The sequence below is a fragment of the Echinococcus granulosus genome (assembly GCF_000524195.1).
Source record: "Echinococcus granulosus chromosome Unknown EG_S00057, whole genome shotgun sequence".
NCBI lineage: Eukaryota > Metazoa > Platyhelminthes > Cestoda > Cyclophyllidea > Taeniidae > Echinococcus > Echinococcus granulosus.
The window spans coordinates 101,595-122,798 of record NW_020170437.1 but is presented as its reverse complement, the minus strand read 5'-3'; the positions used below and the strand labels follow the sequence as shown (position 1 = coordinate 122,798).

The 21,204-nt window shown below is 40.0% G+C and overlaps 2 protein-coding genes across 2 annotated transcripts in view; both read left to right on the top strand. All coding sequences in view use genetic code 11, as the record gives it.

Moving 5' to 3' along the window:
- Nucleotides 1-227: 227 nt before the first annotated feature.
- Nucleotides 228-16,894, top strand: EGR_06447 (PP2C-like domain-containing protein; the record flags this gene model as incomplete). The annotated part of the gene is made up of 7 exons (XM_024495696.1): nt 228-341; nt 1,634-1,850; nt 2,802-2,925; nt 8,145-8,245; nt 11,233-11,435; nt 15,109-15,547; nt 16,128-16,894. The coding sequence occupies 7 exons, from the start codon at nt 228-230 to the stop codon at nt 16,892-16,894; spliced, it is 1,965 nt and encodes a 654-aa protein (XP_024349857.1).
- Nucleotides 16,895-18,605: 1,711 nt separating this feature from the next.
- Nucleotides 18,606-21,204, top strand: part of EGR_06446 (Receptor expression-enhancing protein) — a gene marked incomplete at both ends in the record, with an annotated part of 10,622 nt that continues 8,023 nt past the window's right edge. Inside the window, 5 exons of the mRNA XM_024495695.1 lie at nt 18,606-18,740; nt 18,771-18,998; nt 19,028-19,141; nt 19,286-19,397; nt 19,483-19,551. Coding sequence (XP_024349856.1) covers nt 18,606-18,740; nt 18,771-18,998; nt 19,028-19,141; nt 19,286-19,397; nt 19,483-19,551 — 658 coding nt within the window. The remainder of the gene's footprint in view (nt 18,741-18,770; nt 18,999-19,027; nt 19,142-19,285; nt 19,398-19,482; nt 19,552-21,204) is intronic.

The window sequence follows — 21,204 nt, the reverse complement described above, 5'->3', positions numbered from 1 at the left end:
CCATCGTAGTTAGACCTTATGGTAAATAGAATAACACAGCATAATCGATGTAATGGTATCCTATGCTTTCTTAAGTTTGTAATGCATTTGAATTTTAGGTAAGTGAAGTCCTTTATCGGTGCGATTTTGGTGTTACAGTTAACATACAGATCATGCGAATTCCTTTTTTTAACATCAGACAAAGTTTGCAGTCTGCCCTGATATCAATTTGAATGGATTTTTGAATGATGGCTCTGGCGATGGAATCGCAGAAGTTCTCTCACATGGATTCTCTTCGCCTTGATTCCAGAAGGTTAAAGCCACTTTCTTCTCTTCGGTCATTTTACACAAGCAGTTTTAATGTGAGTGGGTTCAGGATGTTTTCATTAGGATCATTATTACCCGTTGGTGGCTTACGGCCATTTTGCTAGTTCTAACGCAAAATAAATATTTTTGACCTTACGTCATTCGGTGCTGGCTTTGATAAATGATGTTCATTTATGGCCTTCGCAAATTATATGGTATGTGTATTAACTATTAACTCACACCGTTTTATCAGCTTGGCGTACATCAAAGTTTTACAATTCTAGATAAGACTCCCGATACGTTGTTCTCTACCATATCGAGATTGAATGTTACGTTCAACGCATCTTAGCTAAATCTGGAAGGGAAAAGCAAATTCCTAAGCTCTGGTATATTTCTAACCTCCATAATGGTGTTAACCTTGTGAAACTATTTCCACATGACATGTGCAAAGCGCACATTCATTTGCTCGTTGAAATGAGCTTTCACTGCCTAACATCTCTACTCAATATTTATAGTGCTTAAGACTCCCCGTTACTTTACAAATTTGGAAATGAGGGTATTTTTATAGTAATTTATTGAATCAGTGGGGGCTGTTGGTGCAGCCACTTTATGGTGCATGCTATGACATTCAAAGATCTCTGGAGTGCCCACTTTAACATTATCCTGCCATAACGTAGAATACTCGAGTATGTTACATAAAAAAATATAAAACGTGTTGCGTCTATGTACTGGAAAATCAATTTTTTACATGGAATTTCCTCTTACATACGGGCGTTGACAGTACTCATTTCATCAAAGGGTGCTATTCCTTTCTCCGTTTTACACTGGAAAAAAATGGGTCCCACCAGTTTAGTCTAAGCCAGAAATGGACTGAATCGGTGCATATTTTGCTTGTTATTTGATTCAGCACAGAAATCTGCTAACCACTTTCTTCCTAGAAAAATCTTTAGGTTAAAATCATCGGGTCTCTCAAATAATACTTTTCTGTACAGAAACTGATATTAAACCTTTTTGGAAAGAGGTGGATGAGCAGGACACGTTGACTGATGCACATTGCATGACGTAGTGCAATACCTAAGCTATTTTTAAGTGTTCAAACATTGATAACTGTAAAAATAGCCTTACCATCGGGTTATGGAAGGCCCGGGAGCCTATTTGCATAGATGATATGTGTAGGGCTTCGTGTTACTGGTTTGACGTCTGAATTGGGAGAAAACAGAAGAGTGTGCGTTGTCAACCAAGTGATTGGATTAAGTTTTAGCCATCGGAAATAGCATTTAGCAATTTCTACATATTTTCACAATTTGTCACAATCACTCTTGATTGATAATTGCGACTTGGTGGATAGGAGACACCACCTGCTGGCGAAGATACCGGCAATTCCCTTCTGTGGAGAGCAGCGAATCCGGAAGATCTGCCTCCAGAGGCGGTTATGCGAATCGCGACTTCACAGTTGCTCAATCGCAAGGTCATAGCTGCGATGACTGGTCCTGACAGTGGGTTCCAGGCCGCTCGGGAGTGGAAAGACAAGAGCACCTCAAAGACTCTTGTCTGTGGAACTCATGGTGGGTCCCAGCCACATCAAACTTTTAGCAGTTTAGTTATCGAAAATAATTTAAATAAATGACTAAATTCTTTCACACTCAGCTTTACCGTTTGTTTTCGATCCTGGTTTAATGACTGTGAACATCCTGCACAAGCTTTATTAGTCTCCGGAATCTAAAATGGGGACTTATATATTGTAATATTCAGAGGTTAGTAGGTAGTAACAAATACCTCCAGTCTTTAACAACTTTCCATTGCATTTGAAAGAAAGTATTTTGCAAATGCGCCCTTAAATCTGACATTTGGTTCAATAATGGTGTCTCAAATGCGGTTTAAATCAGTTTCACTTAAGCTATTCTGATTTTAACATGCTTAAAGGAAGCATCGATATAATGTTTGGATCAAAAGTAATTCTTATTTATTTTCCCAAGCATTTATAAATTGGTGTTTGCCCATTGGCTAAACAAATGTTTTCGCTTGTATTTTCTTGGGATCTCCAACATAATTATCATCTGTTTGATAATAACCTCAAATACTTATTGAGATTTGAGTGGAATTTTCTGTCAAAGAGATGGTATATGAAACGTACTTATGATTGGACATATTCTGAGCTCGGATTAAATGGTTTCATGTTTGAGCTGAGAAAATTGAAGTACCGAAAGCCATGGCTATTTTTAAACTCGTAAAAGAAAGTTTGTCTTACACTTTTCTAAGAGTATCCATACAAGTTTCGTTTTAATATCATCAATACCCCCTTATGGTGAAACTTAACCACCTTTGCGATAGCACTTATTGATGTGCTGGAACATTACATTATAATTTCTGAAATGATAAATGTTCTAAGTTGTAATGTGACCTCAAATTTTTCACTCTCTGAAATGTGTCATTCATGGTAGTAGCACAGGAATTTTGCTCTGAGTAGGCCGGTATCTGTGAGAAGGAAAGGCAAATGTCGCCTTTTTGTCCATTAGGAGTAAATGGTTGGCCTGCGAATGTCTACGCCTTTCGTGGCCGCAAGGTAACCACGCGAGGCGCGCGTCATCCTCATCCACAATCCACCCTTCCATTTTCGGGTGTCCACCGCATTGATTTCAAGTACTTTTACTTATTTGTGGACGTTGATGCGAGCGAATAGTGATATGGAGTAAACCTACCAAAGTCGTTATTTAAATGTTTGACTAAAAAGCGGGTTTTGTGATTTGCCTGTCAACAAAGCAGTCAGTATTTAGGAGCAATTCTCTCAACGGGTATAGATGATGACAACTTTTTCCCTGGCGTAGAACTTATAGGAGTACATAGAGAATATGGGCTTGTTGCTTTCAATGCGTTAATCCATCTCATTTTTGTTATAACTCCGCTGCGCAAGACTTGCTGCTTGCAGGCCTGTAAAATGAACGTTAAAACTAAGGGTTAAATTTTATTGCCCACCTGTTTTTTGGTGGCTAAGTGGAAACAACTTAAGTTTATTGCATTTTTCATATCTTCGGCGTTTGAGGAGCCAAAGCGCACACTTAACCTTATGAGGAATGCACGCAGTTTGTTTTATGACGTGGGCATAATGGGGGAGGAGAGGCAGTTGGACAAACCGCAATACTTTGCAACGGCGTAACAGCTTAACTGCTGGGTGGAAAAAAGCGAACACAAAACTTTTGCGAAAGCGAATGCTTGGTTTCTGTTAAAACCAAAGGTTGTGGTGCTTTTATTCTCCTTTATGAAATACACACAAAAAAAGTCGCATGCACAGTGGTTGTTAGATTTCTATACCTGTAAAATCCAAAGCCTTAACAATCTAGTTGCCTGAGGAGGAGTGTCTGCTTTCCCTTCCAAAGATAACCGGTGAATTTCTCAAGTATAAGAGGTTTTGTACAAGCACATCACATGGTTACCTTTTGGCATTCGAAAATCCTTCGTAAATTACGGTTGGAAATAAGGGTTGCCTCAGTTCTTTTTAATTGACATCCGAATAGGATGCTCAAAAGACTTCATTCAAAAGTTCCTACATGATGCGAATTTAGGAAATACCACGGGTAGTGTTCACAAGATTTGTTATTTTTTGGATTGTTGACAAACTAAAGTATAAAATATGTGATGTGTCCTCCCCAGCGCTATTTATTGATGTAAGCTAATTTAAAACTAGGAATTACTAAAAGAGTTGGGTCGATCTCCTTCAATTTTCATCCTGCGGCCAATTGCACAATGTGAAAACCCAACGAGGCAGACCATCCGAATACTTGTAACCTTTACCAAAGTGGTTCACAAGCCTGTTGTTTCTCTTTGAATGCTTTATTGAAGCGATGAATACCACTACTCTGTACAGTAGGGAGTTAACCCTCTTCAATTCTTATTCGTGCTTGTAAGTACATTCCTTGTTAGCGAAGATATTAAGTGGAATGCGTAATCTCTGTGTGAATGTTTACTGACATTATTTGTGTTCGCTCTCCATTCAAAATAACCGAACTCTTGTAATTTCATAATAATTTTTAGTAAACTTAAAACTCCTAGCGCAGTACGTGCTCATTTAACTGTCACCTTATATTGTCCCCGCATTTACAGTATTATGTTCCAGCGCAGCTTAGTTTGTGCATTTTCCATTGAGTGAGCAGCATTTCAAAAACTAAACCATAAGACGTTTCGATTCACACTCCAAAATCACCCAGTGTTATTTACTTTAGTCTTATCTTGTTAGCTTATGTTGAAGATGAAATAACTCTTTGGTTCCAAGGTGTTCCTAATCTCGTATTGAAGCTCTCTTCATGCATCTGACCACCTAGTTCTTTTGTGCATATCCTCAAAATGTTCAAGGCTACACAGAGTTTCATATCTACGGTAATTGCTTTTTTCTTGGATTCACTAGACGCGTATATTTAAGCCACAATGTTTTGTCCTGTTAAAAGAACTCAAATTTAAAGCTATAAGGCAAGTTGGGCAATGACTACTCATAATTTGCTACTTCAGAGAGCTTGATGTGCTACACGCTACGAATAGATAGCGAAAATGCTGTCATAAAAATATAAGAAAGGTGTTTGCTATAGTCCAGCTGCTACCGTAAAAAGGTTAAAACAATCCTCGTACGGGTCTCCTGATACACGCACCATGGCCGATTGCACTGACGAAAGAGCGAAGTTAGCCTTCGATGGTGTTGTACTGCATTTAGCTCTGTACAAAGTCTGCACCACTTTAATTTCTTTGTGAAGCTATGGCAACAATTTGCAGTTCTTCAAATCAGGAAATTGTAGGTTTTTTACTCGCCAGTTATTACAATAGCACAAACAGACAATATCATTTGAATCTCTTGTGAAAGCAGAATAATGATCGTGCATTCCTGACTAGGGTACAGTTATATTCCCCTTGCGATCTTGGGAAACCAACTTTTTAGCATGACAAAATATTTGTCGATTGCGCAGGGTCAAAGGTAAATTCGTTTCATTGTACATCACCGACTGAACCTTCGATTAACTGGCTTCCAGGACGAATGCACAGTGGCGCGCTTATTTATTCGCCCTAGCATTCAGATGCCCTTTAAGCTGCACAATAAACATCTCATGAAATTATTTAAGCATTCTGTGCGAATGTGCAGTTTTTTTAATGAGCGGAATTATTAGGTGAGCCTTGCTTGTGACTAGAGCGATTCGCGTCATGTATGAGTGGGATGTTACCGTAGATTCAATGTGCGTCAGTGCAGTACTTTTGAAGGAGGAGGTCCGACTGTGTGTGTAACATTATGCAGCTGTTCTGTCTGTTCCACCATCCCCTTGCTCTAATTGCTCGCAGGGAGTGGATATGAATAAACAAACGCGCCCATTTTAAGAGGACTTTAGATTTACGAAATTTCCTAACCATCGCAAAGCACATTTGCATAAACGCATATTTTACATCCTGATTTTCTAAATCTTCTCAGCGATCGAGATTTAACTCCAGCCTTCTCCTCCTTTGTAAAACTCCCTGGCCATTCGATCAGCATTCATACTTCCTTCTGATTTGGTTGCGCTGCCAAAACTAGATAGTGGTTAGTCTTATGCTCGACTATAGCAATAGCGGAGGCAAATTAAAGTTAAAGTAATGTTTTACGCTTTTACTTTATAGTAGGGCTCCACCGAGGTCAGGGAAGAAACTTCAGCGTATCGTCTCAGGCTTGGGTGAATATCACTAAAAATTCAGAAAGGGGAATTTATATGATTAAATTGAAATGATGCCTTGTAATTCAAAAAGAAACAACCTTATGCAAATTTACTTCATATTTTAGTTTTTGTTGACAACTGGAAAGAAATCCTGCATACTAGGGCATTTGGAAAGTCGGTCTCGCTATACGATACGAATCCAGTAACTGGTCGAACATCCGGTAAGACCGGTATTTTAATGCGTTTGTCATTTCAATTCATCCGTTCATTTGGAGTTTGTGAACTGTAGCTTGTAGCTAAAATGAATGGCATGCACGAAGTGGCTCGAAAATTGCAGCCTAGTGGAGTAAAAAGTCGATTTTTAACCCAGGCGTAGTAATAAACAAGCCGCAGAAGCATTCGCGTTTTGCATTCTTCGTTCACTCCATTCCTTTTTCGCTTCTGTCAAAAAAAATATCTGGCCTGGACATGTGATGAGATTTCGCCACGCCTTTCTGCTTGTCTAGTTGTACTCTACTATAGCTAAATGCTTCAAAAATAGCCAAATTGTTATCTTACCTGCGTTTGAATTCAAAAGCATTCTTTGCATTTCAAGGTTACTTCTATTTAGATATCAACGTTTTATGAAAACTCTAAACAGAGTTTATGCTGTGTTTGGGGACGATTTTACCAATCATCACGCATACTTGGATGACGGAAATGAATAAATGCACAGGAGTAAATAACACCTGGTTACTGATTCTCATTATCTCAAAACATCATATACATCGGAAATTTGTTGTTGACGTGCCGATGCTGCTACCGTTGGTACAGGAATGCGTCGACTACGGTACCTGTGTGGGTGTGCCAGCTTTCCATTATGGGTGATTGCTCCTTTACTGTTTCATGGCCAGCTATATCCGCACACTCCAGTCACTGTTGGGGGGTCGTGACTCAGCCATTGATGGGCGATGTCGTCAAGGAGTTGGAGCTCGGTTACAAATTATGCACACACCTACTCAACCGCGCTGGCAATTAAGCCGGGCCAACGTTTCACACGCCAGAAAATGTACTTTCAAAGAGAGCTTTCACATTCACTCAGATGACTTCCTAACTTGAGCAGATTCCTGTGCAGAAATAACAAACTAGCACTCAGTTGTTGAAGAAGAAAACACCCAGGTATTTATCACACGATGGCTGAAATGGAGGCCTGCTCTTAAGAACTTTAGTAAATCAACGAAAGTACATTACCATAAAATTGAAAAATAAAATACAGTGTCATAAGAACTGAGTGATTAGGCTTTTGCTACGAAATGAACTTCCGGATTTAAAGTCTTGAATTTGAACCAAGAGGCAACTCAATCGAAAAATGAACTTGTGTTTCTGAGGGTATTCTGCCATCCTATTCTTTGCACAACCGATTAACCTCCTCTGGTGCTTATTAATTGGCTAAATCTTTGAGTAGGAAAGCCCTCTTTTAGAAGCCTAAGCCTAAACTGGAACTGCCGTTTTTACAACGTTTCGCTTTCCAATCGAGCCTAATGCAATGAAGGCTGACTAGCGAAGGCAAAGTATTTCTCTCTCCTCCCATCTCACATGAGGCATGGTGCTGTGATACCTTTCATCTGCAGACTGATTGATATTAAACTCATGCAAATCGACACTTTGGCTTGTTGTTTTGTTTAGCTACTTCAGTAGCTATAACCACTTTTTGATTCACTCCTTGCTAGGGGTTTCCTTAAAATATCTAGCAAAGTCCTCCATTTTTTATTACCTATAACATTATGGGAGATGACATAAAGCAAAATCCTACTGAATTTAATTGTACCGAACCATTCAGTGTCAGTGGTGTGGTGTGCATCAGGATTGGTTGAAGTAGGGCCCTGATGGAATTGCCGTTTGACAGATTCTGTCTATCACAGTCTGTAAACGTAGGCGAAATGCGAAGAGCTATGATACAAAGTTGAGTAAAAAATGGGACAAAACTGCGTCACCTTCGTTCTATTCCTTTACTTTTTTTAATTGTTTGATTATTAATATAGTCCAAGAAATGTGCTTCGCACAGAACTGCCATAAGGACGGTTTAGTTTAAAGACAAATTAAAGTTATATAAACAATTTTTGGCTTATTTGGTCTCTTTTTAGCAAGACATACAAAGAAATTTGTTAACTGCTGGTTGTTTGGAAAATTTTGTTATTCGATTGGAGTACTTAATAGTGCCACGGCATCGGCACCTCTTAAAGCATCTGACGGAGTTTCCAGCGTCCTCACTATCATTCAGCACATCAACGCGTCGTGGGCGCGCTGGGGTCGCTCGGGTTAGTGCACACGAACGAGCAGAACTCTCAATTAGCCATTCAAAGGTGGTTCTGCAGATGAATAATTTCTCCTCCTGCTGTCCTTAGGTCTGGCTTGCCACGCTTGAGCACACGTGCATATCCGGGATGTTGCTGGTACTTTGAAAATGTTAGGAATTTCTTTTTTATGACTGCTCTGTGTTTGGGCTGAACAAATAAGATTTTTAAGTAGGATCAGAAGGACAATTCCCTTAAGCGCCCCTAAAATTCGTACAAATCATGTTTTGAGGGAATTATGTGTGTAAATATGCGTTCAAAACTATCACCAATATATTCTTAAGGTAAAATTGAAGGCAATGTTTTGTGTCCACCACTCTTTATTCTTTACAATGCAGCAAAACGGTATATTTTTGGGGATTCCTCAATATCAGCATTTCTCACAATATTTATTGCTTTTTCAACGTTTACTTTGTTTTGAAAATAATAGCGACCTAAAAACGTTTTCTTACCAGTTCTTTTGTTATCATTTTCCGGAACTCATCCCATTGCTTTTTAATGGCCGTAGAATTTCCTCTTACCTTTCAGAAGCAAACTATTAAAGGCTTCATATCCCATAATGACTTTTGCTGTTCAGAGCATATGGCGCACCACTTAGACAGCTTTCCCTAAGCCAAGAAATGAATTCCATAAGATGACTTCCATTTTTTGTGTAAAAAAATCAAGGTCCTTATTGAGAAGTGATTGTCGTGAATCTCGCTTCTTCTCTGGTCTGTTAAATCTCTTAAACTCTCCTGTGTCGCAACCTCCAGACATTGGTTTCCTCCCCCATCCAGGCGAGCGCGGAAAACGGCTGAAACTTCCGTTTTTTATTTTTGACGCATCATTACTCTATGAAGGCTACCGTCGCTCTCGACTGCAACCCTTATTCTTTACCTGTTTGACTATCAGTTTAGATTTTAACATTTTCCACACTTCAATTTGAAGGTGATTTACTGACCGAGAACGATTGTCTCATTGTTGATATTATGTCTTTTTTGTGCTATTGTTTTCTGTGGAAAAAGAATTCAGGAGCACTATTAATGCCATCCAACTTTGGCAGTGTAAAAGAAGGTTTTTAAGTTCGGATGCCTATTATTTTGTTATTGCTTGGCGAAGATTTAATGTTGAGGTGTATTGAGTAATTTCTAACAACTTTGGACAGTCCCCTCAATCTAAATGCATTCGTTTAGTGATTGCTGTGAATGTGGATTTGGCTTGTTTTGGCTCTACCGCACTTTCTTAATCTATGGCCACAAAACATCCCTCCTTTGAGATTAGTAGGCAAAAGGGCTTTTACACCCTCATAGGAAAATTTTACGAATACACCGTCTTGGAGGAATTCATGAAGAGTTGGCAAGTCTTGGAAACAGTCATCGATGGTAACTGTGAAATTGTGTTTATCTCCGAGGTATGAATTACACATACTCCGTGAACCCACTTAGGAAGAATACTGTGCCTACGTATATGTGATAACGTCCATTAAATTTGCGCTGATTTTCCAGCATTTTATGCAATTAAAATCTTATTGCTCAATGCAAATATTAACGCAAATACTGGTCACGACTACCATATCCTTATCTTCAATTTACTGCGTGACATCAGATTTGTTGTGTTTATGAAAAAGGTCATTATTTCTACTAGAAGAAGGTATTTCTGTAATATGACTTAGTCGAATTAACCTATGTAAATGAAAATTATCAAGTTTTTTCCCCAGTAAAAGACGTGCATCTCACACAGTCGCGAGTGCCGCCTTCGTTGGTTGCGACACATGCATGCAAAATCCGTTAATGTTTTGTTAAAAGTACGTCGCAAACAATTAATTTTTCGCGGCACGTAGGTCACGCCGGAACATGTATCTAGTCCTGAAACTGACAATTTCTACCTGCTATTTTTAACTAACGCAATAGAGACATTGGAAACAGCATTTTCTGGACTTTTAAAGCCTTTTTGCGCTATTTAATTTGCCAAGTTTGTGCTTGGATTAGAGAGTCAATTGAAGTTTTAGTGCTTTTGAATATGCAAACCTCACAACAAGATATTAATTTCATCCCTCTTTTGAGACTGTATGGACCAACTGACTTAGGATCCTAAAATCTAATGAGGTAGTATCTGATCGCGTCATGACCGTTGCTGCCAATTCTTTTTTTAGGGGGTAATGCAACTGGTTTTGAGCAAGATTAGGTGAATTTACTATCAAAATCTTCATCCACCGACAGATTGAGATCGCATTTAGAATAGCGGTAGCGTTCTGAGCCTTTTTCTATACTGGTAATAAGCCATATCACTATGGATAAAAAATTTATTCAACTATAAAGGGGCTGGGAGGTCATGAACATGGTTGGAAGGTCATGCCGCCAGATGGAAGCACGAACAGCAACAGCATTCATTCGGGTTTCCTATATTTTACCCAACGAATATTTTATTTGACGCTGTGCGCTTCCCTTAAGTAATTCCCTCAAAGATGTTCTCCTGGTAAAGCAACCATAAATTAAGTTAAAAGATGAGAAATTTTTATGGATATGCAACGGACTCCACTAGACACTTCTTTGTGTCTTAGTGAAAATTCGGGTTCTCACGCAAGTAACAAAGGTTTATAACAGTAGCTAAAGTTACTTCCATTCGTGTTGACACTGCGTCGTCGGCTGGATGAGTTTAACCCTCTGAGCTACTTTTCCAATTGTTTATTTTTGAATTTTGACATTCTCATTTCTTTATTTCCATAACCCTTCGAGACGTCGATAGGTTCAGTACCATTACCTATGTTTCCCTGTACTTACATGGTGTCTTTAAGTCAGGAAAAGTAGCTATTATCGTTTGTTATATTGGCACGGAGTTTATATTACCTCTGGCGACTCCCATGACCTCATGGGGCAGACAGCTAGGCGTGTAGTTGAAAGCTACTACCTTAGTCCTATATAGTGACTGTTGTTAAGGGGAGGGCGGTGTTGTTTCGTATCCTAATTTGCCAGCCCGCATCACAGGTGACCCGATCGCTGACGCATTTGTGGTGAAGGTGCGACCAAACAGCGCCTTCCTCGCCGTCGCCGACGGTGTGAATTGGGGGGAAGCAGCGATGCGCGCTTCTCGCTGCGCCATTAATGCCGTCTACGAGCACCTCGAAACCAACCTCCTCCTTGGTGGACCCCAAGCCCTCAAAATCCACAACACTCGGGTAGGCTTCAATCCTCCCCTTTCTCACTTCAGTATGCTTCGCTCATTTCGCACGCATTACTCTGATGGTATTATTAACAAGACCAGTCTTGGTCTAATCTTCTTTCAATAATTTATGAGGTGTTTTGAAGCAACACAACAGATAAAACAATGGCTATTCATCACATCCAAAAGCCCATTGGCTTGGTGAGTGATTTTGTTGTTGTCGCTATGATCTTCTCATTTTTTTAGCTTTACTTAGAATCCTACCTCGATTACTGATGCGGAATTAACTAATTTTCCCCAAATACACTACACGGTGAATCATTTTCTGCTGAAACACCTTTTTACAAACCTGCCTTTGCACTCGTTTTGAGACTTGAGAACGCAGCTGGGCCAGTTGTTTTTGTTAGTATTTTATAATCCCTGTGTGCACAATCTGAATATCCCTTTATTTGAGCGTCCGAGCTGTATTTTCAGAGCAAAATTTACCATAGCAAACAATTACTGTTTCTTAATACACCTTCCTAACTGTTGACTTGCTACAAATGCTGCTATTGGCGGCTATTGTGGGCGATAAGGAAATTGCCCAACTCCAAGGAGGTGCTGCGTAGCCTGGGTCGGTAAATTAGAGACTCGAATGAGTCATTCCTGGTTGGCATTTAGGATGAAGTAGAAAGTGCAAGATTTTTGACCTTCCCGTATAATAAAGCCAAGCTAAAATACCTTTGCCTATTGAGAATGTCTGGCCCTTCGAAGACTAGAACACTGCGTGCAATTTTTAATGGTCTTCGTTGCGCCAAATTTTGGAACACTTAATGGCTGTGTTGCACTGGGGCTGATAGCACGTGCCCTCCTCCATTGATAGAAGCAAAAAAGAAAGCCACACTACTTGAGCCGTCCGCGTAGCTGTGGCAGTTCGGGAGTAAGACTTCGTATTTGTCATAAGCTATTGCGAATTTAAGGTTAGTCTGATGAAGTTATCTCTTAGGCTACTCTTACTCCATATGCGCCACATCAGTGAATTTAAAATGTGTGCAAATTTTATTAAATCCGTATCCGTTTAACTTGAATTATGCTAGCAATCTCCATAACCCTACAAGCTTACGAATGAGTTTTCAAAAACCGTTTATTCATGTGATATCTGACAAACCATGATTGTTTGGAATCCACATTTTTGAAGCAGCAAGCAATCTGTTACAGGGAGACGCTATTCAACTGCTATTATTCTGATAGAATTTTGTTATGACGTTTCATTCGACAACTTATATGTTTGGCCATTTCGTTTAAATAAGACTTCTTCGCAATAGCTATTTATCGCCTTTCATCACTATCTCTATGGGTGCAACACATGTGCGACTAATGACACCGGCACACTAGGAAAGCTCCCATCAACGGTTAATCTTATGTTTGCCTGATAAAGACCGCCTTTTTGCATAAATAAGCACATAAATTTAAGTATTTTTTTGCAAACCAGAAAAAGCACACTAACCATATATTCTTGCTGAAATCTGTGGGGGATTTTTAAAAAAAAGTATTTGGATGGGTTTGTGCTTACTGCCAACTTAGTCGAGTTACGCTTGAGCTTGCCGCATAAGAAATTTGAAAAACCAGCTTGAAATTTTCATCAACGCTTCATCTGACTAAGCAGTAAAATTTTAGCTCCGTGGTATTGTGTTAAAAAGTAGTTGATTCCATTTTTCGTGGAAGGAGACTCGTAAAATGAGCCGTGATTTCTGTTACTTTGCCCCATGCACTTAATAAATAATTTACAAAAAAAGGAACAGTGGTATTAGCGACTTTCGAAGGATCGAGAAAATGTAATTGTGAATGAGGGTAATGCACAAATTGCCTGTTTGTAAGAAAAATTATTAGTACAATCTGTAGTTACAAATGTAGGCTGTTGGTGAGATCTCTTAAAATTCAGCAAGCATCACATTTTTTGCTTCCAGCGCCCATAACTTCAAAACTCGTGTCCCAATATTTCGTCATGTTTTGCTGCAATGGCGTTAAAAACTTAGTTTTGCCTTCCTCAACTGATCATAAACCTCTCCGACATTGAAATTAAGAAACCTAAACTGCATGAACCAGTGGTAAGCATATTGTTGAATTATTTATTGAGCGTGTTACGCGCAAGTCTACTTATGGTAAGGGGGTTCGAACACTTTGCACTATTGTTAGATAACCTTGAATGTACTAGTATCATTTCAAATTCTTTCATCATGCCATTTTTAATGTGTTCGTAAGTCTTGGCGAAGAACAATGGTAACTGAAAAGTCTAATGCCAAGTCATGGTATTAATCATTTGAGTGGAGGTAGAGTTTGTCAAAAAGACACATTTAATGCACATTTTCGCTGATAACACCGTACTTTAGTGGTATGGTGCTGAATGCTTACAACTAGGTCCGCCACAGATGCATTTATTTGTAAGTGGTACTACCACAAATTAATTCACTTTTAGGAATTGAATGCTTTTCTGTGTTCACCTCGCTTCTTGTGCAACACTTCATTGCTTCCTGGTGTCAGAACTAATTTCAACCCATAGTGGTTCCATGTCCACTTTATACCATACGTTCGAGCATCACTAAAGTAAAAAAGGAACTAGTGGTGGAATACCTTAAGTTTAAGTTAACCAAAAGCACATTTTTTACGTTTAGTAATAACCTCTGCCAAATGATAGTGGCGGTCGCCTTCTCACTCGTACCTAGTTTATTTTACATTTCCCTTGAGGACAGAAAATACCGAAGTGAGCCAGTGTACATAACGCATTTTTCATCGGTCGCAATACTTGGGTCGTGCGAAATGAGTGATCCTCGATCAAACTGACTAGGGCGGGGGATTGCGTAATTGTCTCGAAGTAATTGACGTGGTAAGGGATTTATGCATCGGCGCTGCAATGGTATAATTGTAAGCACCTCCTTAGGGAACAACTTTCTTTCTTGGAATAAAAAGTTTACCACGCCAACAAAGCAGTTCTAGCTGCGAGTTACATTGTTCAGTTTTCTGTGCATAGCAAAGACTTAATTAATTAAGTGATTCGACAAATTACACTACTTTAACACTAACAATTTAGGCTCTGACTCAATGGATCTCTACCTTCATTTCAAGAAGAGTTCCTTGGGTTATTTTGAAATTTGTAGTGAAATCTAGTTCTGCATTTTCATTCTCCTGCTTAACTTTTAAAAGATGCTGAAGGAAAAGTCCAGGAAATTCAACTAATTCCGAGCACAAATGAGTGTAGCTCTTCTTACGTTAGGTCTGTTTTATGAAAATCACAAAATTTTGCAAATTAATTAGGTGCATCAATAAAGCTAAATCGTAAAATAGAAAATAAGCTAGGTTGTTGTTAAATTTTAATTTGAAGCTGTAGACTTTTCCACTCTACACTATTTTGGTGAATATTTTTTATCTGATTTTGAGACATACTGCTGGAAAAACTTACTGCTTAATGCGTAAATGAATATAAACTAAGAGGGGAATTTCGGCTAAGCTGTATGTAGAAAATAAGATGATGTCATTTAATACAACTTATTGGTTGTTTAACTGTCAGAAACAGAGGATTAGCACCGTACTGCAAATTCTATTGCTTTAGAGCTAACGAGATTTCACGTTGTGCATATTGCCAAGGAAGCTGTCCTCTTCAAAATCTAACCAAAGCGTGAAGTTGTAGCCTTGTAAATGACACTTCGTTTTAGGACGCTGCTAGCCTTCTGTTCGCGGCTTTCCGTCAGGCTCACCTCGATATTACGGCGCAGACGCGGGGCCTTACGACCCTCTGCGTAGGTCTGCTTCTGCCGGTGCACTTGAGCGAGCGTCACCGACGCCACCGCTCTGGTCAGTCGAGCCTCTCCACATCTTCTTCTGTGGAGGAGGGCATCGAGGAACCCGAGACGTCGCGCTACAGCAGTGCCCTCATTGTCGCCTCCGTCGGAGATTCGCAAGCCTTCCTGCTGCGTGAGGGCACCGACACAGTCGAGGTTACCGGCTGGGTTCCCCCGCATTCGTCCTCTACAGACGCCAAAACGGACTGTGAGACCGAGGGTTTTCCGGAGAGAGACTTCCGTGACGCTGGTGGTGCCCTTGGTCCCGTCTACGAGTGTGGCGAGCCGGAACTACAGAACCTGATGTGTGCGGGTACGTTAAGGTCGCTTGTTAGGGTCTTCATGCAGAGGCGGACATATTTAATGAGCCGCGCTGTCCTAAAATTGTACATGACAAAAAAATGGCATTGTAAATATTCTACTTTTAGTGAACGGATCTGAGCGATCGTAACCGATCACTTTTTGCCTATATAATTATTAATTCATTTTGATATTGGAGGAACAGGTAAATTTCATTCCTTTTTGGCAAATGGCGCTATTCTGTGATACGATTTCAGGAATTTGTAACGTATTTTGTGGCTAATATTTGTGAGAAAATCTTTGTGGTCCGGCTTTGCCGAATGACAAATATCGTTGATAGGGGATTGCGGCAAGTAATGTACTTTGGTTACTTTTACCCATTTTTTTGCGTAGGTAAAAGTGTCTTATGAATGGTGACATTTACACAAAATGCATTTTACGGAATTTAAGACCCATTATGTGTTTTGTGAATTCAATTATTTTCGAAGACTCATTGTCACAACCCAGAAATTCGAATTTGAACGTTATTACGTTTTCACTTATTTTATATTTCGAGCCTCATAATCGAATATGCTATTTAATTGCACTTTTAGTAGTGCACTGCGCTCCAAGGGATGTGATAATCTTCGGAACTGATGGTCTGACGGATAACTTTGATCCAGTGATCCTTCGCATCGCTATACCACGTTCTCCAGACATCACCTACGTGGACGAAAACGAGGCTGAGAGTGGCAGTACTACTCTTTCTAAGGTGTACCCAAACGCGTGCCATAACTGGGCCAAAATGACCCCTATCTCGACGCCCTATGCGCTGCTGGTGTGGCCCAAACCGCCGCCTCCCCCACCATCGGCCCTACCACCGGCATTGACACCACCAGAACCCGATTCGCTTCTGTCTAGTCCCGACGGGGTGAGTGCGCGCAGCCTCAACTACACCGACCAGTTGGAGCTCACCTGGCCGGAACGTCGTCAGTATGCGGCAAAGGAACTCACGCGCATTTGGTACGAGCTCGAGCACACCGGCAATGGTGAAGTTTCTGCAGCAGACTTTGGGGAGGCCCTACTGAGGCACGTCAAGCGTGTGACAGCACAGAAGCGCCAATTCCTCGAGGCACCCGAAACTACCAAGTTAAAGGCGCAGTTCTCGCGATACATGCGTAAGAAGAATTCGATGCAAGAGAAGACCGAACCAGGGAGTGCAGCTAGCGGTGGTAGTTGCGGAAGCGTAGGAACTGCTAAGAAGGACGATGAGTTGTGTGAGTTGGAGCGCAGGCGAGCTTGGATCATGGACTCGATGAAAAGAATGCCTGGCAAATTAGATCACGCTACGGTGGTCGTTCTGCAAGTCGGCTCCGGTTAAATCCTTCTCGCCTCTCCATCTCCTTCTCCGTGCCATAATTTATAGCATGACACTGAGGTAAACAACCGTGATAGCACACGCATTTTGGGCACCCTACTATGTGTAAATTTGACTTGCTGTTGTCACTCACAATCTGTGCTCCATTCTCTATGTTTTTCAAAGCAGTGCAATGATATTTTTTCAAATTTAATTTTATTCCCGACACTATTTTTGGGCAATAAGTCGAAAATTGTGCGGAAAAAATGGCTTATCGTAAACACTGGAGATCTGCAAGAATACGTTGGCAACTAGAGGGGCAATAATGAGAGATGTTCCAAAAGGCGAATGTAATGTAATTTGAACTCACATCAGCAACGAAACCCCAGTACACCATCAAAATATGGCGCACATTTGATATCAGTGGTTAGGTTCAAATTCGTTTGCTCGTTTCGATCTCCTTGAGTTATGAGATACAGCAAGTTCCTATAGCTCTTCATATGTTCGCCTCCATTTAAAATACACTGATTAGTGCTACGTAGGCGTTTAGGATAGGAGTATCTCATTTATTCAACTATACATGTTTACATCAGATGTGCGCACCAGGTGCAACTAGGGTTAAAACGTAAGAAAGGAGTGTGGAGTATTGATGAGAACCTATACCCAGACACACATGTGTAACTCTGATTAGTTGTTCGACTCTACGTTTTGGTTTCGCGGGCTGCATGGCTCTCGGGTCATTCCGATGGCCCCAGCACCTCGTTCGTTTGAAATGGAGCTCCTGTCCCAGTACTATGACTTTTTTCGGCTTCAGGAAAGACTTGAGACGATACACATGAAATCAAAGTGGTGACACGCGATGGTGCTTCTTTACCCGAATCAAAAACGAAAACGACTGTGATGACCTTCTGTTTAGACACATATTTCTGGGTTCGAAGGAGACAATTCGACATCATCACCCTTCCAGAAAGGTACCCTCTCCATCCTTCACAATTCATACACTACAACCCTTACAAGACCGCCTCGAAACACCAACTTGTAAACCTGGAAATATGTGAAGAAACAACCATCTGGGGTGCATCGAAAATTTGAGCAAATTTTAGGTGGATTTACAATAAAACTGTAAAAGTGTAGTAAAATGCGCAAAAAATATGCATGGATTCGTAAAAAGGGGAAGAGGTAGCTTGAAATGGGGTTCATACGGTTTTTCATAACGATATTTACTACAAGCTTGATGGATCATCTTGCACGCGATGGCGATTTGATTTTAAGAGAAATTTTAATTCAACAACAATTTGTGCTTGTGGTTCCTTAAGTTTCGAACCGGAGAAATCTGGTACCTTATTTAATTATAAATAAATGCATTGTATCGGTTAGAGGAGCTGAGCAGTTCATTTCACATATTATTAAGATAACCTTTGGAATATTTAAGTCAAAACTGCGATTATATGTGCTAAACATGCCTGATATCAAGTTGTTAAATGACGCCAAGGATGTTTAAATTTGTTGCGACAGCCTTCATTGTTACCAAAGCAACCCAATTGGACTCTAAGTGGCTTGATTTCACATATAAAAAATAGTGTCTATTTAGCTATTTGATGGCTTCGATTCGGCCCAAAAATTACTACCCCTATCTAGTTTGTTTAGATTACTGTCGTACTAATTTTTGATTTTATAGGTCAAGGTGGCGCAAATATTTTAACTCATCTGCACACACATTTCGATTTATGTTCGAATGATCGTGCCCCTGTTCTGCCGCTTTATAACGTACGAGTATTCCCTTAATAAGACCTTTAGAACAATTTTTGGCGTCCTCTATCCTGCTTATAAGTCTTACAAAGCTCTTAGGTATAAGGATGTGAAGGAGTTGGTATGCATTTCTGCAATTTTACTCGTTCAGGTTCGTCTGACTATGTATTGGATCGTGTTTTCCTGTTTCACTGCCTTTGAAACCGTTGGGGATATTTTACTGGCTTGGTATTTTATTATTTGTCTAAATATGCAAAGGTTCCCACTCTACTACGAAATCAAAACTGCATTCGTCCTCTACCTCGTGTTACCCTTCACACAGGGGTCCAGCATTATATACAGAAAAATTGTTCATCCCCGACTCAGCAACAAGGAAAAGGTTACATGGCTTTATAAATGACTTTTTAGGACATTGATCAGTACATTGAACGGGCAGCTGAATCAAGCTGCAGCGCTCTCATGCATTTCGGCGCAAAAGGATTAACCTATGTTGCGAATACAGCTATTCACACCGCGATTAAGGTACACCTTTCGGTCCCGCACTCTCCTGCCAACTTCCCAGGAGATTTCCTTTGTTTTAATCCCCATAGTACTATCTAGCAAAGTTTCTTGTCTCTTTTATACCCTAAAATTCTCTAAGGTTGTACGGTCGATTTTGTGTCGTAGAGTCAAGATCTCATAATAAATCACTTAAGTCAAAGGAGCCTCAGTTTGGATGACATTCGACCTTTGGCACTACAGAAACCCGGTGGGGACACTTCAAACACATATCAGTCATGTAAGCTGCTCTTGGATTTTAGTTGCCGCTATTGGTAAGGGTGCCTATTAGAACCTCAGTTAGCTGGATGATTTTTTTGATTCAGATAGAGAAGGATATAATCAGGCCTCTCAACAATCAAACCGGTCAGGTCGTCAGCGTTACAGTACTACAAGTAAGTGCGGGATATCTAACCGATCGACAATACCCTGTGCAGTTCTTCTATTAGCTTAGGCACCATTGAATACTTCGTTTTGACCATTAACTATACCTGTTTTTTTTTCAATTTGACTGTGACATTTCGATGATGCTAATTCAATAAGCCGGATTGTGTGGTAAGGAATTTCAAGAACTTCCAACTTTCAGGGAAGTTAAATCTGAGCCTAGTTTTTTTTAGATCCGTTTCACTTTATAGTTACCTCACATGCTAGGCTCCTTGGTGATCTCCTGAATGCGCTTAATTGTTTTCACCGGGCTTAGGCATTTCTTATTGGAAGTTGTTGTTACATGATGCCCTACATTAAAGTATTCTAATGGACACAAATTGAAGACATTCGGTATATTTAAATGTTACCCTTCTGGAGTCTTTATTTAATTCATAATAATTGTTTTAGTGTGATGCGCATTGTAAAGAGTTGTATCTATTTGAAATTTATGAAATATGTTTTTCGTAAATGGTCTTAAAAAGGATACTTGTCTTCTCAATCTCTTGTTTTCTAAGCATCAACTGCGCAGATCATATTTTGTGTCAAAACATTTCCTCATTTATTTCGAGGGTTATTTCATAAGCCTTTTGCACCTAGTCATTATTCGCCACTAATATTGGAAACTGATCTTGTACACCTCCGGTTTCATAATGTTGGGAAGTTTACGAAACCTCTTCCTATAAATGAAAAAAATCTGGTAATTAACCGTGTTGTTTAAAGATATTCAATCGGAATGGTTACGCCTTGATTCTCTCTCACTACGAGTTTGTCCACAACCATTTATTTGAAGTGTTCCTATTCCTCGTATAATCTTTTGACTCAGTGTCATTGGAGACAGGGTTTTGGCTATGAACGAGTTACAAATTCGCGAGTACCGCTGTTAAGAGTGACCCAACTCACTAACTAGAGAATTTTGATTACACCTATGCATTTAGTCAATTGATTTGTTAATGCGCTACGATGAAGGCATAACCCGTTCGACTGAAGATATTTTGAAATCTAAGCAACCTTAAATCTTCAAGTGTGCGCGTATTGAAGTGTTTCTAGGTTAATTTGTCAAAGAATTTAAGGCTAACTTAGCTTCAGGTCGTTTTTTTACATTTCCAAGTCACCCCACCATGTGTTGTACGTTGATTTAAGGCCGAAGCGGCTTTGCGATCCGTACCAACGCACGAGTTTAATTCAATTTAGAACTATGTATCTTTCGGGTCACATCGCATTAGCTGTCATGAACGGTGTCTTGGTTCTCTAATTCTATAATTTGAGCCCTTCCGGCGTCCCTACTGAATGATCTCTCTACCAACTTGACCGGAGGCGTTAATGATTCCTCATTTCTTGTTTGGGTCGCTATCAGGATGACTGGTCTGTTACGTTCCAGATCCTGCCTTCACTTAATACCGACGGTAGATGGTTAGGACACGAAAGCTTTGTTACTTGGATTTAGTCGCACTGCAGCCTAGATCTCTGCTTTAGCTGAGTTGGGAATCATGGAACACAAATTATGCTTTTGCGCATTTTGTTGTACTTCCTGTCTGCACGTAAATGCATGAATTTATTCTCTTAATCTTGTAAAACTCCCGACTAATGAAGTCGTATTCTCTATTCTGATTACTTAGTTGCGC